This window comes from Gavialis gangeticus, unplaced genomic scaffold, assembly GCF_001723915.1.
Source record: "Gavialis gangeticus isolate Ggan-Ray unplaced genomic scaffold, GavGan_comp1, whole genome shotgun sequence".
Classification (NCBI taxonomy): domain Eukaryota; kingdom Metazoa; phylum Chordata; order Crocodylia; family Gavialidae; genus Gavialis; species Gavialis gangeticus.
The window spans coordinates 5,774,324-5,791,821 of NW_017729013.1; the positions used below are offsets into that span (position 1 = coordinate 5,774,324).

General features: G+C 45.1%; 1 protein-coding gene across 2 annotated transcripts in view; it reads right to left on the minus strand.

The window, feature by feature from the left end:
• Positions 1 to 16,226, minus strand: part of SPNS2 (sphingolipid transporter 2) — a 146,446-nt gene extending 130,220 nt beyond the window's left edge. Inside the window, exon 1 of one of the 2 annotated variants that reach the window (XR_002096323.1) lies at positions 16,067 to 16,226. Coding sequence is in view for 1 of the 2 variants with exons in the window: in XM_019511419.1 (XP_019366964.1) it covers positions 16,067 to 16,190 (124 nt within the window). In the remaining variant the exon portion in view is untranslated. The remainder of the gene's footprint in view (positions 1 to 16,066) is intronic. The other variant, XM_019511419.1, reaches the window with a different exon arrangement.
• Positions 16,227 to 17,498: the final 1,272 nt, after the last annotated feature.

A 17,498-nucleotide genomic window follows, 5' to 3' on the forward strand; every position in this document is an offset into this window, starting at 1 on the left:
AAACTTGCTGTGGGTGCACTCCATCCCATCTTCCACGTCGCTGATGAGGATATTGAACAAAATTGGCCCCAGGACTGACCCTTGGGGCACTCTACTTGATATCACCTGACACCTAGACATTGAGCTATTGATTACTGCCCTTAGAAAACTGGCAGCATTGTCAGGCTCAATCTCCCTTATGGTCCATTCCATACTCCCTTCGTTTGCTTGCAAGAACGCTGTGGGAGACCATATCAAAAGCCTTCATAAACTCAAGGTACATCGCATCCACTGTTCTCCCCACATCCACAGCGCCAGTCATCTCATCATAGAAGGCAATCTGATTGATCAGACATGACTTGCCCTTGTAGTTCCCAGGATCCTACAGACCAGTCAGCCTCACCTCAGTCCCTGGAAAAAATCATGGAGCAGGTCCTCAAGAAATCCATTTCTAAGCACTTGGAGGTTAAGACAGTGATTAGCAACAGTCAGCATGTATTCACCAAAGGCAACTTTCACACATAGTAAACACTGCCGGAGGACTGACAGTCTAGTATGGAACAGATAACATGTCTTCCCCCTTCTCCTTGGATCATTTCAAGCCAAGAATCCCTGCAATTCTGAGCAGCTTTATGTTCCTATCCTTGGCCGGGCCCAGAACGGGCAGTGCCAAGACAAAGAGAGAGGCTTCTCCTTTAAGATTTCCAGACCAGTCCAAAGACTAGTGGTTCAGCTGAACAGCCAAAGCAAACAGTCTCTTGTGATTTGCATGTTGACGAATCACTCTTGGTGACAGCGGTTACACAAGAATGCAAGGGTAGAGCCAAACCTTGCTCCGACCCAGATGCTCTAAGTGGATGTAGAGATGCTGGCCAGGGCTTTCTCTGTTGTGACATTCTTGCCAGGAAGGCAGAGTGCCATGCCAGGGAGTACAGGGCAAATTCACATTCTGCTGGACTTAAAAACCAAACAGTATCACTTGCCGCCACCTCCTATTAACACGCACTATAAAATGTAGCGGGTTGGGCAGGGCCCAGATGAAGAGGTGGCCCTGGCCCACTGCTAGAAATCCACGCTACCTTGGGGCGTGTCAGCCATTACAGATGCAGGGTCTGCCTCTGCAGCATGTCCTCGAGCACTAAGGATTTGCCACACGCTGGGTCAAACCCCAGCTCCGGAAGGGAGAGGATTCTTACCACTGTTAGTGATCCCAGTCCTAAGTGCTGGTACAAACTACGGCCTGTAGCAATTCAACCTGTTGGCACTAAGGGTTTGCATGGTACAGCTAGGTCTGTGGCTGAAATCCCCAGCATGGGCAAGGCCTAGATGGGAATTCTGCCCTGGTGCTCAACAAGAATGGAGGGATGAAAAGGTGTGCCCTTTAAGCTCTGAGAAACCCTGCTCAGTAAAGACCAGGATCCGGTGTTAAGCCTTCTGTATCCTCTCTTACTCCACCACAACGTGTGTGAGATAAGTCAGTCTAAGGGTAGTACCACTCCTCTGCTCCACCCTCTGTATAAACACTCACCTTTGTTTATTCCAAGGTACAAATGCTCAACTTGGGAAGCCCAGCCTTCTGGCAGCACCAGGATTATGGATGATTAATGTCTAACAAAGGCTGGAGTTTCAGGACAGTAACCTGCTACCATCCTTCAGGTGGAGACAAACAGAAGACTTTAACCTCCTACCACCCTTCAGACAGAGGCAGACAACAGTTACATGGCTTCTGGGCAGATGCACAACTAAGCCAAAGAAACTGCAGAGCTGCTTTCCAGTCCACATAAAGCAACATGTGCATTTTTAACCCTCTGGCACTGCTGCTGCAAATACCCACCTCGGAGATGTCACTGGTGGCAGCAGGTGAACAAAGGAAGGTACCAGGAAAACTAAACAGCCTTTCCAGATGAAATGGCAAGGCCTTCTCTTGTGGACCAGATCAACAAAGAAATTCTACCTGGAAGAGTGAATGAGGTGGTTTTATGTATCTAACTACTAATGTGACTCTCATCTCCATAACAGTTACATTCCTCCACTCTGCCCAACTCAAATCTATTTTAAGGGCCTGATTTTTAAAGGGTCCTTAACCCACTCACCAGTTTGGAGCTTGTGGTTTGCTATGAGAGAAATTTTGCTGGTGTCATTTATGCCATTTAGTAGTTAACTACTTGATTTACAGTGAGTTAAATCTCTAAATGCCACACACTGCACCTGTAAAAACTGAATGTTGTTTTGGGGGGGGGGAAGGAGGCCCCTAAATGTTTAAGTTAAGAGCCCAGCTCCATTTGAATTAAATTCCTGTAACATCCTGTGCCTTTCAGAAATGGAGAGGAAATTCATTTTTCCTTTCCTGTGAAGTTGTCTTATAACTTCTCCATCTTCTTGACACCAGTGCTGTCAGTGATAATGCCCACGTCACAGAGATGCCTCTATCTATCGGACTTTGTCAGTGACATCTCATGGTAAGGAACTGAGGGCAAGGGCAGCCAGACAGCTTTATTATTACCGTCTAGGCTCAACAAAGCCTCAGTGTGCCTAATAAAGAAGCATGAAGCTACACAACAACTTTGGATAAAACTGGACCATCAGCATCTCAGTGCAGAAAATACAGAAAGAGATGGTAATTAGAAATGAAAGCGGCAAAAGAGTACGAACTTTGAGTGTACGTCATACATTCAACTGGTAAAAACAAATCTGAAGGCTAAACAGGGACTCGACCTAGATGTTTTCACCTAATTAGAACTCCACTGAAGACAACGTTCATGGGACTTTTGCCCAAGGAACCAGCTTAGGGCCTACACTGAAGTGCTAGTTATACCAGAACCCCTATGGAGAGACATTCAAAAAGCCTGAGCCTGAACTGATTCAATCTTTGCAGATTATTGTAACCTGCCTAAGTTGAACTGGTTTGCAATGGAACAGACATTCCCTCTGGACTGAGGAAATGCAGGCACATGCCTGCAGTGGCTCAGGCTAGAAGCTGGGGGGCGCTACAGCAGCCCTCCACTCCCTTTCGCACTGCTGAGCTGACAAGGGGCGTGGCCAGGGCCCAACAGGATGCTCTGATTTGGGAAGGGTTTAAACCCCCACCCTGCACAGTCCCAGGCTTTTCCCCACTTGCTGTTCAAGCAGTGGGAGTGTTGCCAGCCCCCAGCCCCAGGCTAGCACCCTGAGACAAAGAGGGGGTGTGCAGTGCATGCATCTGTTGACGATACTGAGCTTTTCAAATCTCCCTTTCCCTGCGTCTTCATACTGTCTGCAAACCTGACAGGTGAAGGAGCCAGCAGGGAGCTGATAACACAGCGTTTAGCAGCCCATCAAGAAGACAAAAGTCTCTGTCATTAGTTCAAATTCTTCTTAAACATGTTTTTCAAAGGAAAGAATGGAGGGACATTACCAGCTGACCTGCTGATTAGCTCCAAAAAGCCCTAAGCAGACACTGTCCCATCTGCCCTGGTCCTGTCCCACACACACACACACACACCCCTACCTACCTCTCAGCATTAGCTAGCATACCACATGCCTAGAATCCGTGGGACTGGGGTCCGTGCTGTGGGAGATGGGAGGGAGGGAGAGGGGGATCTCTGCTTGAGAAGCAAATGGTGCTGGGGGGAAGGGGCAGGGGGAAGTCAGGCAGACCCTGCTGTGCCTGCAGTCTCCCCCAGAGCTCTGGTCAGGGAGCAGAAGGGCAGAGCCAGCCCTGTTCTCTGGAGCAAACAGCCCAGCCCAGCTCAGCCCAGGGCTGCAAAGCATCTGGGATGCTGGGGGAGTCTGGTTTAACTTAAACCAGAAAGGGGTCTGGGACAGACATTGCATAAACTGGTTTGACCCAAATCAGTTAAGTCTGATACTACATTCAACCAGATTTATCTTAAACCAGTTTCAGCCATTTTAAAACTGGTTTATGTCCACTGAACTTATGTTCTGTCACAGGTTTAAACCAATTTATGGTCACTTAAACTGGTTTGTGTGTAATGTCTGTCCCTAGCCCATATGTATTACAGGAGAGTGCAGAGATCCAGACTGCAATGGAAAGCACTGTACATACAGGTAAAGAAAGCCTGCTTCCAATGGAATCTGAACAGAACAAAAGCTGAAGGTAGAAGGGGTTGTGCCCTCCTCCAGGATCATTCAAACAGGATGTGAATGACAGAATTGGGAAAAGGATCTAGATCCGAGTGCCCTGCACAGCGCCCCAATCCATAACACTTCCCTAGTGTCCTTCATTGGCTAACCTATTAGCATTTTCCTATAACGATGCATTTACATTACACATTTTATCTCCAAGCAGAAAAACTGAACATTCTTAATGCAACATCTGATTTGTCTAAGGCAGCTGCTCACAGAAAGATCTGATTAATACTAGCCCTATCAATTCAAATTGTTAATCCACAACAGAACAAAGTATAGCTGTCACAACTCAATTCAAAATTCAACTAAGACAAGGAAGCAGGAAAAGAAAGTACTGAAAACGTACATACAAATAAATGTTGAAACTGCAAGAAAAGAAGCCCTGAAACAAATAGTAAAGCAAAGATATGGGAAAAACATAACTAGAGCCTGTTAATTTTTAATTCACTATCTATATTTTAATGCAAAAATGGATGCATGTCAAAACTGACATTTCTACAAAACGTCAATTTTCAGTTTAAATGTTCCAGATTTTCGCTGGCAAACCCAGAGTTCAGATGCTGAAAATTAAGGAATTTTTAGATGGAAAACAACCATCTTCCTCACTATAGCAACTCAGAATGGAAACATTTCTGTTAAACCTTTCTTTCTCCACCCCCTTCTGCCAATAATTGTTTACATCTGACATGTGTTGGATGCTTAAAATGGAAAAAAAGAAAAAAAACAAACACCTCGTGTGTGTGATGAAAATGTGAAAACTTTTGCCAGAAGTTTTAACCAACATTTTTCATATTCATTCACGTCTTTCATAAGAACAATCATTTAGTCAGGATATGAGAGAACTGTGCTACAAAGGAGCAAGGGTATTACTGGAGATAATCTATTTGTGATCTAACCATAAACCTGTGTTTTTGGGTTGACTAAATGCATAGTAAAAAGACCCAGAATTTTGGTTCTGAATTGCTTCATCCTGCTTTTATGATATTTCTCCACTTCAGTTAACGCACCAAGGGAAATTGGTTGACCACCAGAGGAGCAGCAGATCCCTTGGAGTATTAGCTGTTATAACAACTTGACTGTATCTATTTGCTGCACTTGAGTAATTATACACCCTGCCACAGTAACTCTGAGAAAAGTAACCGGGCAAGGGTCTCAGTGCTCATATCCAATGGGAGATTAACGGTAAATGCTCTCCAATTAAACTGGAAATACAATGGTTCTTTGCATCAATGTCAGATGCAATTTAAATTATTCTTAATCTCACCTATGCAGTCAGTCTGGGATCTCTCTTGCATGCTCTCTCTCTCACTCACAAGCAAGTCTACTCCTTAGGCTCCTTTTTGTAACAAGCACAAAGCACAGAGTGCTGCAAGATGCATGGTACAGAGATTGATAAGGATGTGGTGTGTGCGCTGAAAGGGAAGGTTTCTCCAGAACCACCATGGCAATCTCTTTTAGACAGTTCAATGTAATTGATGCAAATTGGAAAGCAGTTCTTTAAATTAGCAGCACTGAGGGAGAGGGCTGCTGTGGCAAATGGTATACAATTCATTTTCAGGGGACCGAGGTATCTACCGTTACAAAAGGACACTTTTTTAAAGCCCGTGTGTACATGTACAAGAATGGTTGCACAAAAGCACTGTTTCAACAGCGTACAACAGCTTTGGGCAAAGGCCAATGCGTACCTTATCAAACTGTAACTGTAACTAGGTATGTTAGACTAACAGAACCATCACTCAAACTGGATCACGGCCCAGACATGCCTATATCTATACTAGACATCCCCAAGTCAATAAATATCATAGTACTTTGAGTGACTAGAGGCCCATTGCATTGATAGCTCACAGGGATGCTTTCCACCTTGCTAGAGAGACAGCATCTTTGATACCACCATGCTCCCTAGCACTATGCCAGGATGTTACATCCAGATGAATCCGAAGGAAGAACAACATGTGTTGGATCCAAAGCCTCTTCGATCACCGACACCTCCACCGCGCTGGATTTGACTTAGAAATATCTCGCCAAGCACTGACCAGCCTGACCTGCTCATCAACCGCAGATGGTCACTCTGTAGAAGAGAATTTGTGCTTTGAGAAAGCAACGCAGCTCAGGTGAAAAAAAGCAGCAACCTTTTTCTTTTTTTTAATTTGCAAAAAATAAAATCTAAGCAGCTTTTTGGGATCCCCTGGGTGAAACACGCTGCGTAAACAGAGTGTGTTGTAAACACTACTCACATTCCTCTTCCTTGTAATTCATATAATGCCCTGACACGAGCCCCAGAAAAGTCAAAGCAAAGACCCTCTCACCAGGCTGGCAACAGATCTCGAGTCAATCCCAAAATGCACATGTGGCAGTGGCACCTACATGCACAGATCCAGACCAGTATAAAGGAGAGGGGGTGGATAGTGGGTGTGGGCTCCACGAGCCCATTTGATTTAGACTACAAGAAAAATTCCCTTGTGCCTCTGCTCGTTACTCTTCAAAAGTAACCATAAGTGCCCAACAAAGCCTGAATGTCAGGCCAGGCAGATTTGCTGTTCAGCTCAACCAGCTTTCTGGTGTCAAAGGAAAGGATGGGGTGAAGGGGAATAAACAAAGCACAAGACTTTGAGAACATGAGCCCACTCCTCGCTCCTCCAGCAGTCGGTAGCCACTAGCTGTTTAATGACTACATCAGAACAGCTGTTCATATTATTAAAACGCTTAATTCTTTATTTGAAAAGGCCAAGTGGTTATGGGGCCTGGTGTTAACAAAGGCAGAGCTGGGTGAAATGCTCTCTCTTCCAAACTAGCCACACGCAGCATTCAAAATCTACTGTGCTGCCAACGCCAGCTAGCATCCTGCTGATTAAAAATAAGGTTGCTCTTGCATAAAACTACATGATAAAGATATTCCATTTTCCACTCTAAAAGATTTGGATGAAGTCCTGTGGTTTGTGGCGATATCTGGGACTAGATGGCCAGGATGTACTAAAGTAAATGTAACAACCGTTAGGGCTTTGAAAGACGACAGCCCGCATCTCAGATGTCTATGGGAAGATGCTCTCCTTGTGTTGCTGTGAACAATTACGTAAGTTAATTCAGTGCTGGTGCAAGGTGCTCAAGCCAAAACCCCAGGGGACAGGGTCACACAGCACGGACGCTGACAGTGCCTGCCCTCGTCCAAAGGAGACCAACAGCAAGGGTGCACAATGAAGGATGCATCAATCACCACATTAGCAACATCTAATAAAATCCTTCTGCAGAAAAATCAGTCTGTCCTATTCACATGCATGGGGAAGGTCAAGGCTAAAGCTGGGGGGAGACTAAGGTTTGCCTGCACCTGCTGACCTGCTTGGTCCCCTCTAGGAATCTACACATTAACAACATGAAGCAAAAGCAGGGCTTGAAGGGTGTGCAGGGAATCTGTCATGCTGCCTTCTCAGCCAAGCCAAGGGTGCATGTTATAAAGGTGTATTTTGCAGCTGACCTTGGCTAGGCAAGGGGGTCACAGCAGGACACAAACAACATTTTCCTTTAACCTGATCCAACAGCCTTCAGGGCCTAGTTCAGGAAAGCACCTAAAATGTACATGTGGGTTTAGTGGGATTTAGGTATAGGGTTAAGTGCCTTCTTGAATCAGAATCTCAGGTTGCAAGAACTTCTCAGTTAATACTTGACCTAACCTAGAACCAGTTGGTGAGCAAGTGAAAGCCCGTGTCCAAGGACCAATTTCATAAACCATCTAGATACCCACCATGCTGCTAAACTGCCATTTATCTTCTCTAATTGGCTCTGTTGTCAGCAGGTTTTCAGAATTCTCTCTGGCCCGAATTGATCTGAGTATTATACAGGTCTTAAACCTCATTGCCAGGCTGAGCAAAGGAAACGTTAAAGAATGGCAAAAGGGATTATTATTATTATTATTATTATACATACATTAAAGAAAGGCAAAAGGAATTATTATTATTCTGTATACTCAAAACAGCCTGAATAGTGGTGTCATTTAGTGTCAGCTCATTTGGCAATGCAGACATTTAGGGTTTTGGAAATAATTCTGCACAACCAGCCAGTTTATATTGTGCAGATTTAGATGCCGTCTGGTTTTTTTCTGAACACGTTTTTCTTTTCTTTTTTGAGGGGGAGTAGATTGGAAACAGAACCAAAGCAAAAACGGACCCATTTGTTACCTCATATGGTCCTATTTTGTGAGTAAATGTCCCAAGGCATTATTAGCCTTATTCTGCAAAACTGGATCACTTGAAAAAAATACAAAACTAAATATGAAAATGTTCTTCTTAATAACAAAGCAGAATGTTTAATTGAGGGTGGGTCTTTTCTGGAGATAACCAGTGCAGAAATGCAAATCAGATTCAGCCCTTCCAGAATAAAAAAGGACCAAAGGAATTTGTGAGTCTAAGGCTGACAAGCATCAGCAGTGCCCCAGCCCTGACCTGCAAGGAGCTGTCTAGAGAAATGAAGCACTTGAATCTTCATGCCGTTAGGTCTCTGCAGAGCCTTCCAACAAAGGCACCTGTGTAATTGTAATCGGAAAATGGATTGAGATTCAGGGCAGCTTGCAAAGGCCCTTTAGCAGACTGAAAGTAACAACTTGGCTCTGAAGGTGACCCAAGGGGACGTGAACCTGTGACTTCAGCTCCGAGTTTCTGCATTTGCTCCTGTCCCCCAGCCAGCCCGCCTGTCAGCCCTTCATTACGTTAGGCTGATACCAGTTAGGGAGACACAAAAGAATATCTTCAACATCCTTGCACTTGCCAGCCTCAGAGAGCCTTTTAATTTTATTTCAGCACCTACTGTGCTCAGAATAACCAGTACACTTCGCATTCAAGTAACAGAATCGTATCAATTTAAGCCCAGTCCTGCTAGCCTTGCCCCCAAAGCATTCATCAAGGCACTTTATTTGAATGCACAGCCTTGCTTCTTAATCACTATTGCTTAAATTGGAGCTGTTGTATATAGCTATGTCTTAATCCCTGCAATCGTGTCATGATACAGAAAGGTGGGGAAGTTGAAATGAAGCAGTACAAAGACAAGTGGGACAACCAAAATGAGTTTACTGATTTTTCCCTTGTGCTGAAGCCATGACATTCAAAAGCCCTCGGCATGAAAGCAGTCCAAATCCAGCAGGGTGCTGGATGCTTTCAAATCCCACTGAAGTCACCTGGAGTTGTGGGTGCTCAGTCCCACTGGGGGTGGCAGGGTGGGGAGGAAGTCTAGTGGGAGATGACTTGCTCCCTTCCTTTTGTCTCTTTTGCTCTTGACCCAGTCCAACTGGATTTTGGATATTAGGGCTTCCTCTGAAGAGATGTCCACAGCCCTGCAAAATAACCATTCTTTTTTTTCCCCAATCATTTTTCTCCAGCAGACTGCAGTGCCTGCATGCAAGTGCTTTCTACTCTGTCATCACTGAAATCAGACCATGCAGGCTGGAAGAGGTTGGAGTTCAATGGGAATGACCAACTCATTGTGTTGAATTTTTAACTGTTCAGACACTCGACTTGGCTTCCACGCTTGGCTGCGTAACTGGCTGGTTGCGAGACCTTGGGCAAGACATTTCTGTCCTGTCTCTTCTCTCCGTTTTTCCCCAGGTAGGTTATGCTACCCCTCCCAAATAAAAGACTGCCATCTTCCTCTGATCTGTGTTCTGCTTAGGAGAAAATAGCAATAGCTGCACGAGGAAAAAACTCCAGGGGCATGTGAAAAGAAGAATGAAAAACAAAAAGAGAGACTGAAGAAAGGAAAAATTTAGCAAAGCGTGCATTGCAGTAGCGAGAGCAGTGTTTGAACAGGTCAGACGTTGGAGGCAGGTAGAAGTAAGCAACTGGGATTTTCAAAATGTGATCCTTCTTCATTTTTTTAATAAAAACAAGGAATCAAGAATCTGAAGTAGTTTTGTGACCCTCCTCTCAGCAATGATTTATAAAGCCAGCTTTTGCCAGTCTTACGTACTCTTCCAGCCCCAGCTCCTTTGCACCTCAACCCTACACAGTTATCTTTTGCGGGACAGGGCTGGCAACAGCCATACTGACTGCTCACAATTGCCTGGTGCAACCGAACTATGGGCTTCTCCTGCACACACAGATATCGGTCAGCCCTGTCCTCCCTCCGTCTAGCAACCGGTGAGAAACTAAATGGATCCACAGGCCAAAACCACACAAAGCAACACTCACGCACAAGGATCCAGGAAAATTCAGTAACAATTATTTAAATAGCATCTTACAGGTAGCCTTCTAAAAATGTAAGAAGCCCAAGGCTCAGTTTTAGCACCATCAAGAAATAATTGAAGCTTGGGAGTCACCATAGTTATGTGCCTTGATGTCTTGAAAAATACTACTAAGCAAGCAGCAATTGTGACCCATCTGTCAGTATGTCCTTTGCTGTCACTGGATCCTTGTTAATAGAGATGACTGCATTTTGCTCAGTTCCATTATGGCTGAGGCATTAGAGTTCAGGTAATTTTGCCACATAAAGAATTACAGGGTTCCTGTGAACAGCTTGTTACATCTTTGGTTTGCATAGCAACTCCTACCTAGAAGCACAAAGAAACAAAATACAACTCAAATTTTCTTTCTGCACAGCTCCCAATCCTACACTTTTTCAGAAACATTTGGGCTACAGAGGTTGGGAGAGTGCACATGTAGATTTTGTGCGTTTAGGTGGAGCGATGGCGAGATGGACTGAGTGGCCAGATCCAGGCGCGCTGCAGAGTCCCATGCTGAGGCTGCCGTTCCCCAGCTGCCTGGGCCGCAGTGCATCTCAAGACAGTGAGCCCTGGGCTGGCTGCTCCCCTGTCTCTGCACCGTGAAGCCCTGTGCTGAGGCATGTGGAAACATGGAAGCAGCCAACCCAGGGCTGCCTACTCCCCCATCTCGAGGTACACTGTGCCCCAGCCAGGTGGGAAGTGCCTGGCGGGGGTTCAGGGTGCCTCAGCGTGGGGGCTCCGCAGTGCACGGAGATGGAAGAGCAGGCAGCCCTGGGACCGCTTACTCCCTTCCTCCACGAGCTGCTCCTGGACAGGCTGGGGCACAGGGTGCCTCAGCACAGGGGATGCCTGCTGGTTAGTCCCCTGAGGCATCCTGTGCCCCAGCCAGCCCTCCCACAGCACATAGCGCAGTGGGACAATGTGCCCTGCTGCAAAGCACGCAGGCAGGGACATGCAGCTGCAGCACAAAGAAGAGGCACAAATTTGTATTACTACTATCTGTGCTGCTGCAAATGCAAGCCCCTTCCTGTGTGGACGCGGCCTGTGTGTGCACGACTAAGAGGCTATGAACTCAGATTTCAAGAGTTCCTTTTTTCTTCCATTATTTGGGTGTGCAACACCATCTTTCCCAAAATAACCTTCTATAGCGTTATGGTTAGAAGGGTTTTCACTGCCGTAAAATTAGCTTAAAGACTTGATGACTATCAACAAATCCCTCATTCTCTCTTGTTAAAGTTTTAAGTCAGTGTCATGCACATTAAGTGCAAGATCAACATTCTGATAACCAAAATCCACTTTTTCATGGGCAGGTACAGGCTAAATGCTGCAAACTTTACTGTGACAGGAAGGGCCATCTTGGGGGCACGAGTGTACTTCAGTCTCAATGGCCTTGGATGGCATCTGCAGGCTAAATTAAAAGGTGAGGACATGAAAGTGCCATTCTTGGCTCTGCCACAGGTTTCCTGTGAAACCTTGGCCAAGTTCCTTAAATTCACTGCATCAGTTTCGGACTTGTAAAAATGTGGATGACAATATAGATTATTTCAGGGCTCTGACTCACTCCTGGTGATCTGTGGCTTATTGAATGAGCTGTCTAGTTAATATCCATGGCACTATTTACAGGGAAAGTCACTTCTCTACTTAAGTCACAATGGCAGAATCAGGCCTTCAGTATGTTTTGAAATCACTGGATCAGAGGTGCTATAGAAGTGCAAAGTTATCACAGATGCTGTGAAATAGCCAAAACTTTCAATTCAGTGCCCCTAGGAGAAAGAACACATGGGAACACCTTCCAGACCAGGAAATGACCACAGAGAGGGTACTGCATTTCTTCACCAAAGGGGCATGTTGTAGCTGATAGAAACTACTGCATTCCCATTAGCAATATTCCAAACGATAAAAGGGCCTTTAGGTGGCCTGCCTCTTCACTATAGAAATAAATAATAATAATCCTTCACATAGCAAGGGGGATTAAGATCAAATATTTGCTTTAGAGGATGAGATTTTTCCATCAGAGTATTTTATTGGAAGCACTCATTGTCTTATAGTACATGGAGGATCTGTTCCTAGGGGCGCAATAAATAAAAATAACTGCTACAAAAGAGGGCTGGATTGAGATCCAATGTCATTTTGGGCATCACTGATTGATGCTCCTACTCATCAGCGGCATTTGTAAAGTTCCAGCCTTCTGTTCTTGACGCGTGTTGCATGCATCAGCTTAGTTGAACTCTGCCTTTCCAAGAGGAGAGCAGCTGGTGGAGAATTAACAAGATAGGGATGGCAGATAATTTGCTGGTGTACCCATGAAGCCAAACTCTCATTCCTAGTCTGCAAAGTATAATTGAGAGCCATATCCTGCAAGATGCAGTAATTCCCACAGACATCTTGTCTAGTGCCTTGCAAAATATGACCCAGACACCTAGTAAAAAGTGTTTGAATAAGGAAGGGGACAAGCTGAAGAATGAGAGAACAAGAGAGCGAGAATGAGAGAGTGTCAGAGAGCTTTTGATGGATCTGAATGAGCTCAAGTCAGCAGGGCCTGATGAACCTCCCAGGGTACTAAAGGAACTGGCAGAGGAGATCTCAGAGCACTTGGCAATAATATATGAAGTCTTGGGAGGTGGAGGAGGTCCTAGCAGCCTGGAAAAGGGCCAGTATAAATGCCCCTACCTTCAAACAAACAAACTTTGACAAAGTAACTACTTGGGTAGATCAAGGGAATTCTATGGATATAGTGTATCTGGACTTCAGCAAAGTTTTTGACAAGTTTCCACATGACCTTCTCACAAACAGGTTAGAGAAATATGGGCTAGACAAAACCACTATAAAAAGTGAAGAGACTACTGGCTCAGTACCCACAACCAAAGGGTTACAAACGGATCCATGTCAGAACGGCAGGAGGTTTCGAGTGGAATCCCGCAGGGGTCTGTTCTGGGTCTAGTGCTGTTCAAGGTGTTTATTAATGATTTGGATCCTGGAATTTAGCACTTCTTGAACAAGTTTGCAGATGACACAAAACTGGGAAAGAATGTGAACATGTTAGAGGACATGAGCAAAATTCAGAGGGATCCTGACAGGTTAGAAACCTGGGTTGGAGCTAACAGAATGAAGTTCAGTGTTGACAAGTGCAAGGTGCTGCACCTCAGGAAGAATCATCAGAAATACAAATACAAAATAGGTGATACCTGGCTGGATAGCAGCACCATGGAGAAGGAACTGGGAACCTTGATGATAGATCACAGGCTCAATACGAGTCTGCAACGTGAAACAGCTACACAAAAGGCAAATGCAGATTTGCAGTGCATTAATAGAGGCATTAGATGCAAGACACAGGAAGTGATAGTGCCTCGCTACTTGGCACTGGTTAGGCCTCATCTAGGATATGGTGTGCAGTTCCGGGCCCCATATTTTAAAAAGGATATGGAGAAGCTAGAGAGGGTCTAGAGGTGGGCAACAAAAATGATAGAGGGGTTGGAAGGCAAGTCATACAAGGAGACACACTGAAGGAAATAGGCATGTTTAGCTTGCAGAAACGGTGCTTAAGAGGGGACATGACAGCAGTCTTCAAATACCTGACAGGCTGCCATAAAAAAAAAAAAAAGAGAGAAAAGATCTTTTTCTCTTGCTGCAGAGAGTAGGACACAGACCAAAAGCTTGAAGTTGCAATGAAGAAGGTTTAGATTTGGTATCAGGAAACACTTCTTCACTGTTAAAACACTGTGGAATAGACTACTGTAGGGAAGTTGTGGACTCTGTCATTGGAGGTGTCCAAGAAGAGGTTGGACAGGCATTGGTCAGGGATGATCTAGGCACAGGGGTACCTATGTTCTGGTATGGGTATTTCCTGTGCTTCTGGGCTTTGCTGGTTGCCACATGGGACCAGGAGGGAATTTTTTCCACTCCTGCTGCTACGTGTCAGAGTTTTTTTAAGCCTTGCTCAGAAGCATTGGGTGTTGGCTGAAGCCAAGAATGAGAATATTGACTGGAGCACGCCAATGCTTCTGCTGGCTCTTAAAACTGTAGGTTCCCAACTAGACGATCTCGTCCCTCTGCTCAGAGTCAGACCAGTCACCATAGATGGGGTCAGGAAGGAACTTAACCCCATGGTCAGATTAGTACAGGCTGTGGGAATTTTTGCTTTCCTCTGTAGCAGTGGCGTGGCCCTCTTCCTGGGATCTTCCTAGCATATTTTAAACCACCTTTGCAACAGCATAACATTGGCTGCCATGTTCCCCCTGCCCCCCTGGGCAGATTAGGGTGTCTTGTGGTTATGTCAGGGTTCACTGTGTCACTCTGCTAAGCAGTTAGACAGTGGATGTGTATAGAATGGTTTGGATAGGGAAGATCCTGCCTCAAATGGGGAGCTGGACTAGATGACCTGTGGAGAGCCTTTCCAGCCATACTTCTCTATGACTCTAATTCATTGGAGCAAACCAAGGTGGAAGTGCAGCAAGCACCCCTGGCAAAATGTGGTAAGAAACATGACTAGACCAGCACTCCCAACATTGCCAATGCAACTGCACCAGAGATGGGATTTTTTTGTTATGAGCCACAATATTATTGATTTGATTTGGATTGTAATTGTGCCTAAGAGCTCTAGTTATGGGTCAGGACCTCACTGAGCTAGAAGCTACACACAGCACCGCAAAAAGCTTGCCAGTTAAAATCCTTTATCAGATAAGAAGCAGCATTCCTGAGTCTCATTTACTGAGATGCATGTATATTCCTTGTTAGTGCCACCAGAAAACCAATGCAAGACAACAGAAACACCAAACTTCCAGGCCTCTGACACCTTGACAGTCACCTTTGCAAGAGGGCTCTTTTTCCCCTTAAAGACTGCATTTGCACCCTGACTGGTTTACCTCCTCTTCGTAAACATCAACTATTTTGTTATCATTGAAATCCTGAGGCTATCAATCAGTCTTCAAATTCGATTTGATTAAGGCATCAGCCAAAGCCACATCACACCAGAGGCCAAAATACCTGGTTTGTCCTGGACTGAGTAGAAAAGTCTATAGTTTGTAGCACAAGGAAATGCCCCGAGATCTAACAACCCTTCTTCTGTAAACGCAAGGCCAGAAGTGTCTGATGGAAACGGCCCAAAATCAAAGGCTTTGTTTTCACCAACTAAACCAACAGGATAATGAGCTAAACATATGAGGAATGGCTATTAGCTCCTTCCTGCAACTTTCATGCTTATTAATTTATTCCAATAGTGGCACTGATTTCTTATACTGTATTACTTTGTGCTGCCTGTGTTTAAGAGGGCAGACATGCAGCATGACTTTTATACACCAGAGGAGTCATACTATATACACAGTGCAAGCGTTCAGCTGAAATAGATCCACCGCTGAGCTGCTATGCCCAACCTAAGACTCAGGAAGGTGGCTGTCTTTCACTGTGGCTTGGCACTTCTCTTCCCTTAATTCAGTTCCCATAAGCTAAGAGAACAGATTTGTTCACTCGCGTTGCCTGTTGCACCCAAAACATCCTTATCTCATGCACTGGCAAAATGCGGCTGCAGGTGGTGTCATCCTCTAGGCCATCAAACTAGAGTTTATTTGGATGCAGCGAACTAAGCCACTGCTAAGTGGAGGCCAAGTGCACAGCTACTCAATCAGGAATTATTTGCCAGACCATTATATTTTAACAAAGCAAACACGTGCATAGAAGGGCAGCCTGACCTTTGTTCAAAAAACCTACAAGATACCCCCTAAGGAAAAAAAACCCAGACAGACAGAAAACACAGACTCTTACCCGTTTGTAGCAAGCCAGCTCCACTGTCTTTGACTCCAAAATGCTGCTGGATGTCTAGCAGGACACCTGCCAGGAAAATAGAGAAGAAACTCAGCGTCTCCAGCCTTAGAGGAGATTGCAACATAGACAGGTGGCAGCCCTGAAAAGCCTGCAGAATCTCACATTGTGCAACAGCATTTGCAGCTTGTGCCCCGACTTCTTTCCAGTACATGCTTGTCACTGCTGGACTGATCGAGGGTAACTGAATTACCAGCAGAGTCAGCAGGTTAATAGTGTTGTGCAAAACATTTACAGCCAGACAACACACACAAGAATCTCCCCTTGCTCCATTTCTTACTTGTGATTTGCATGACAATATCAACAGGAGGCTTGAATACAGATCGGATTCCAGCCCCGCCAGGTGATGGGCAGACACAAGACAAAAGACTGTTTCTGCCCCCAAGAACCTGCTGTTAAAACAGGCAAGAGACAGAGACCAGAAAATAAACTTTTAGAGAGAAGGTTATGCAGTAGGTCAGTAGCTGAGTCAGTAACAAAACTGAGGTCTCCCGATTACCAACCCAGAGCTCCGTCTACTACCAATCTGCACGGGTTTCCAAGCTCCGATCAGGGTCTTCAAGTGGTTCATGTCCATGTGCAAGCATTTCAGGTGGGCTTGGCACTGGCTCTGAGGATCTCTCTGATAAGGGGCAATGCAACCTCATGTATGGGACTGAGAATCAGAAGCCCCCTTCTGACAATGACTTGGAGAAACTCCCTTTCCCATACCTCAGTTTCCCCATTTATCCAGCTGCAGTCCATCCTTGTTTCTGGTGCATTTGGGGAAAGAAATTAAACTACAGGTTTAGCTAAAGGCAGTGGCCTGTGAGTAGATGCTATTTTAAAACCGCAATATTCAAAATACATGAACTCATGCAACGCCCCAATAACCAAGAATCAATGTAGACCTATATGTTTTGTAACATCTACTTCATCTAGATTTTTCTACTATACCCAACACAAAGGCCCTATAAATTTACAGAAATGCGCGTGGGAATGAAGTAGCATAAAGCACCAAGTTCAGCCACATCATTGCTCCAACATGGCCTGAGGTACGGCACCACATCCTTGATAGTTTGGCATAATAGGCAAGTATTTCCCCAGCTTTAGCGGCTCCAGTTAGTTGGGTTAGACAAGGGTTAACACATCTGGACATTTGCCTACACCATAAGGAAAGTTACTCCAGCTTCTTTGGCTTGATGATGCAACACATTCACTTGCTCCCTCATTCCTACTTCCTGGTTTTGGCCAGACAGACTATTGTGCTGTTTCCCATCCTGCAGTTCTAGTTATTCTGACTTCCCCCACCAAACCAAGAAATCTAGCATTGTGCCTCTCAGAGAGAAACAGAAAGAAAGACCAATCTTTCCCAACTGCATTGAGCAGTTGCTGT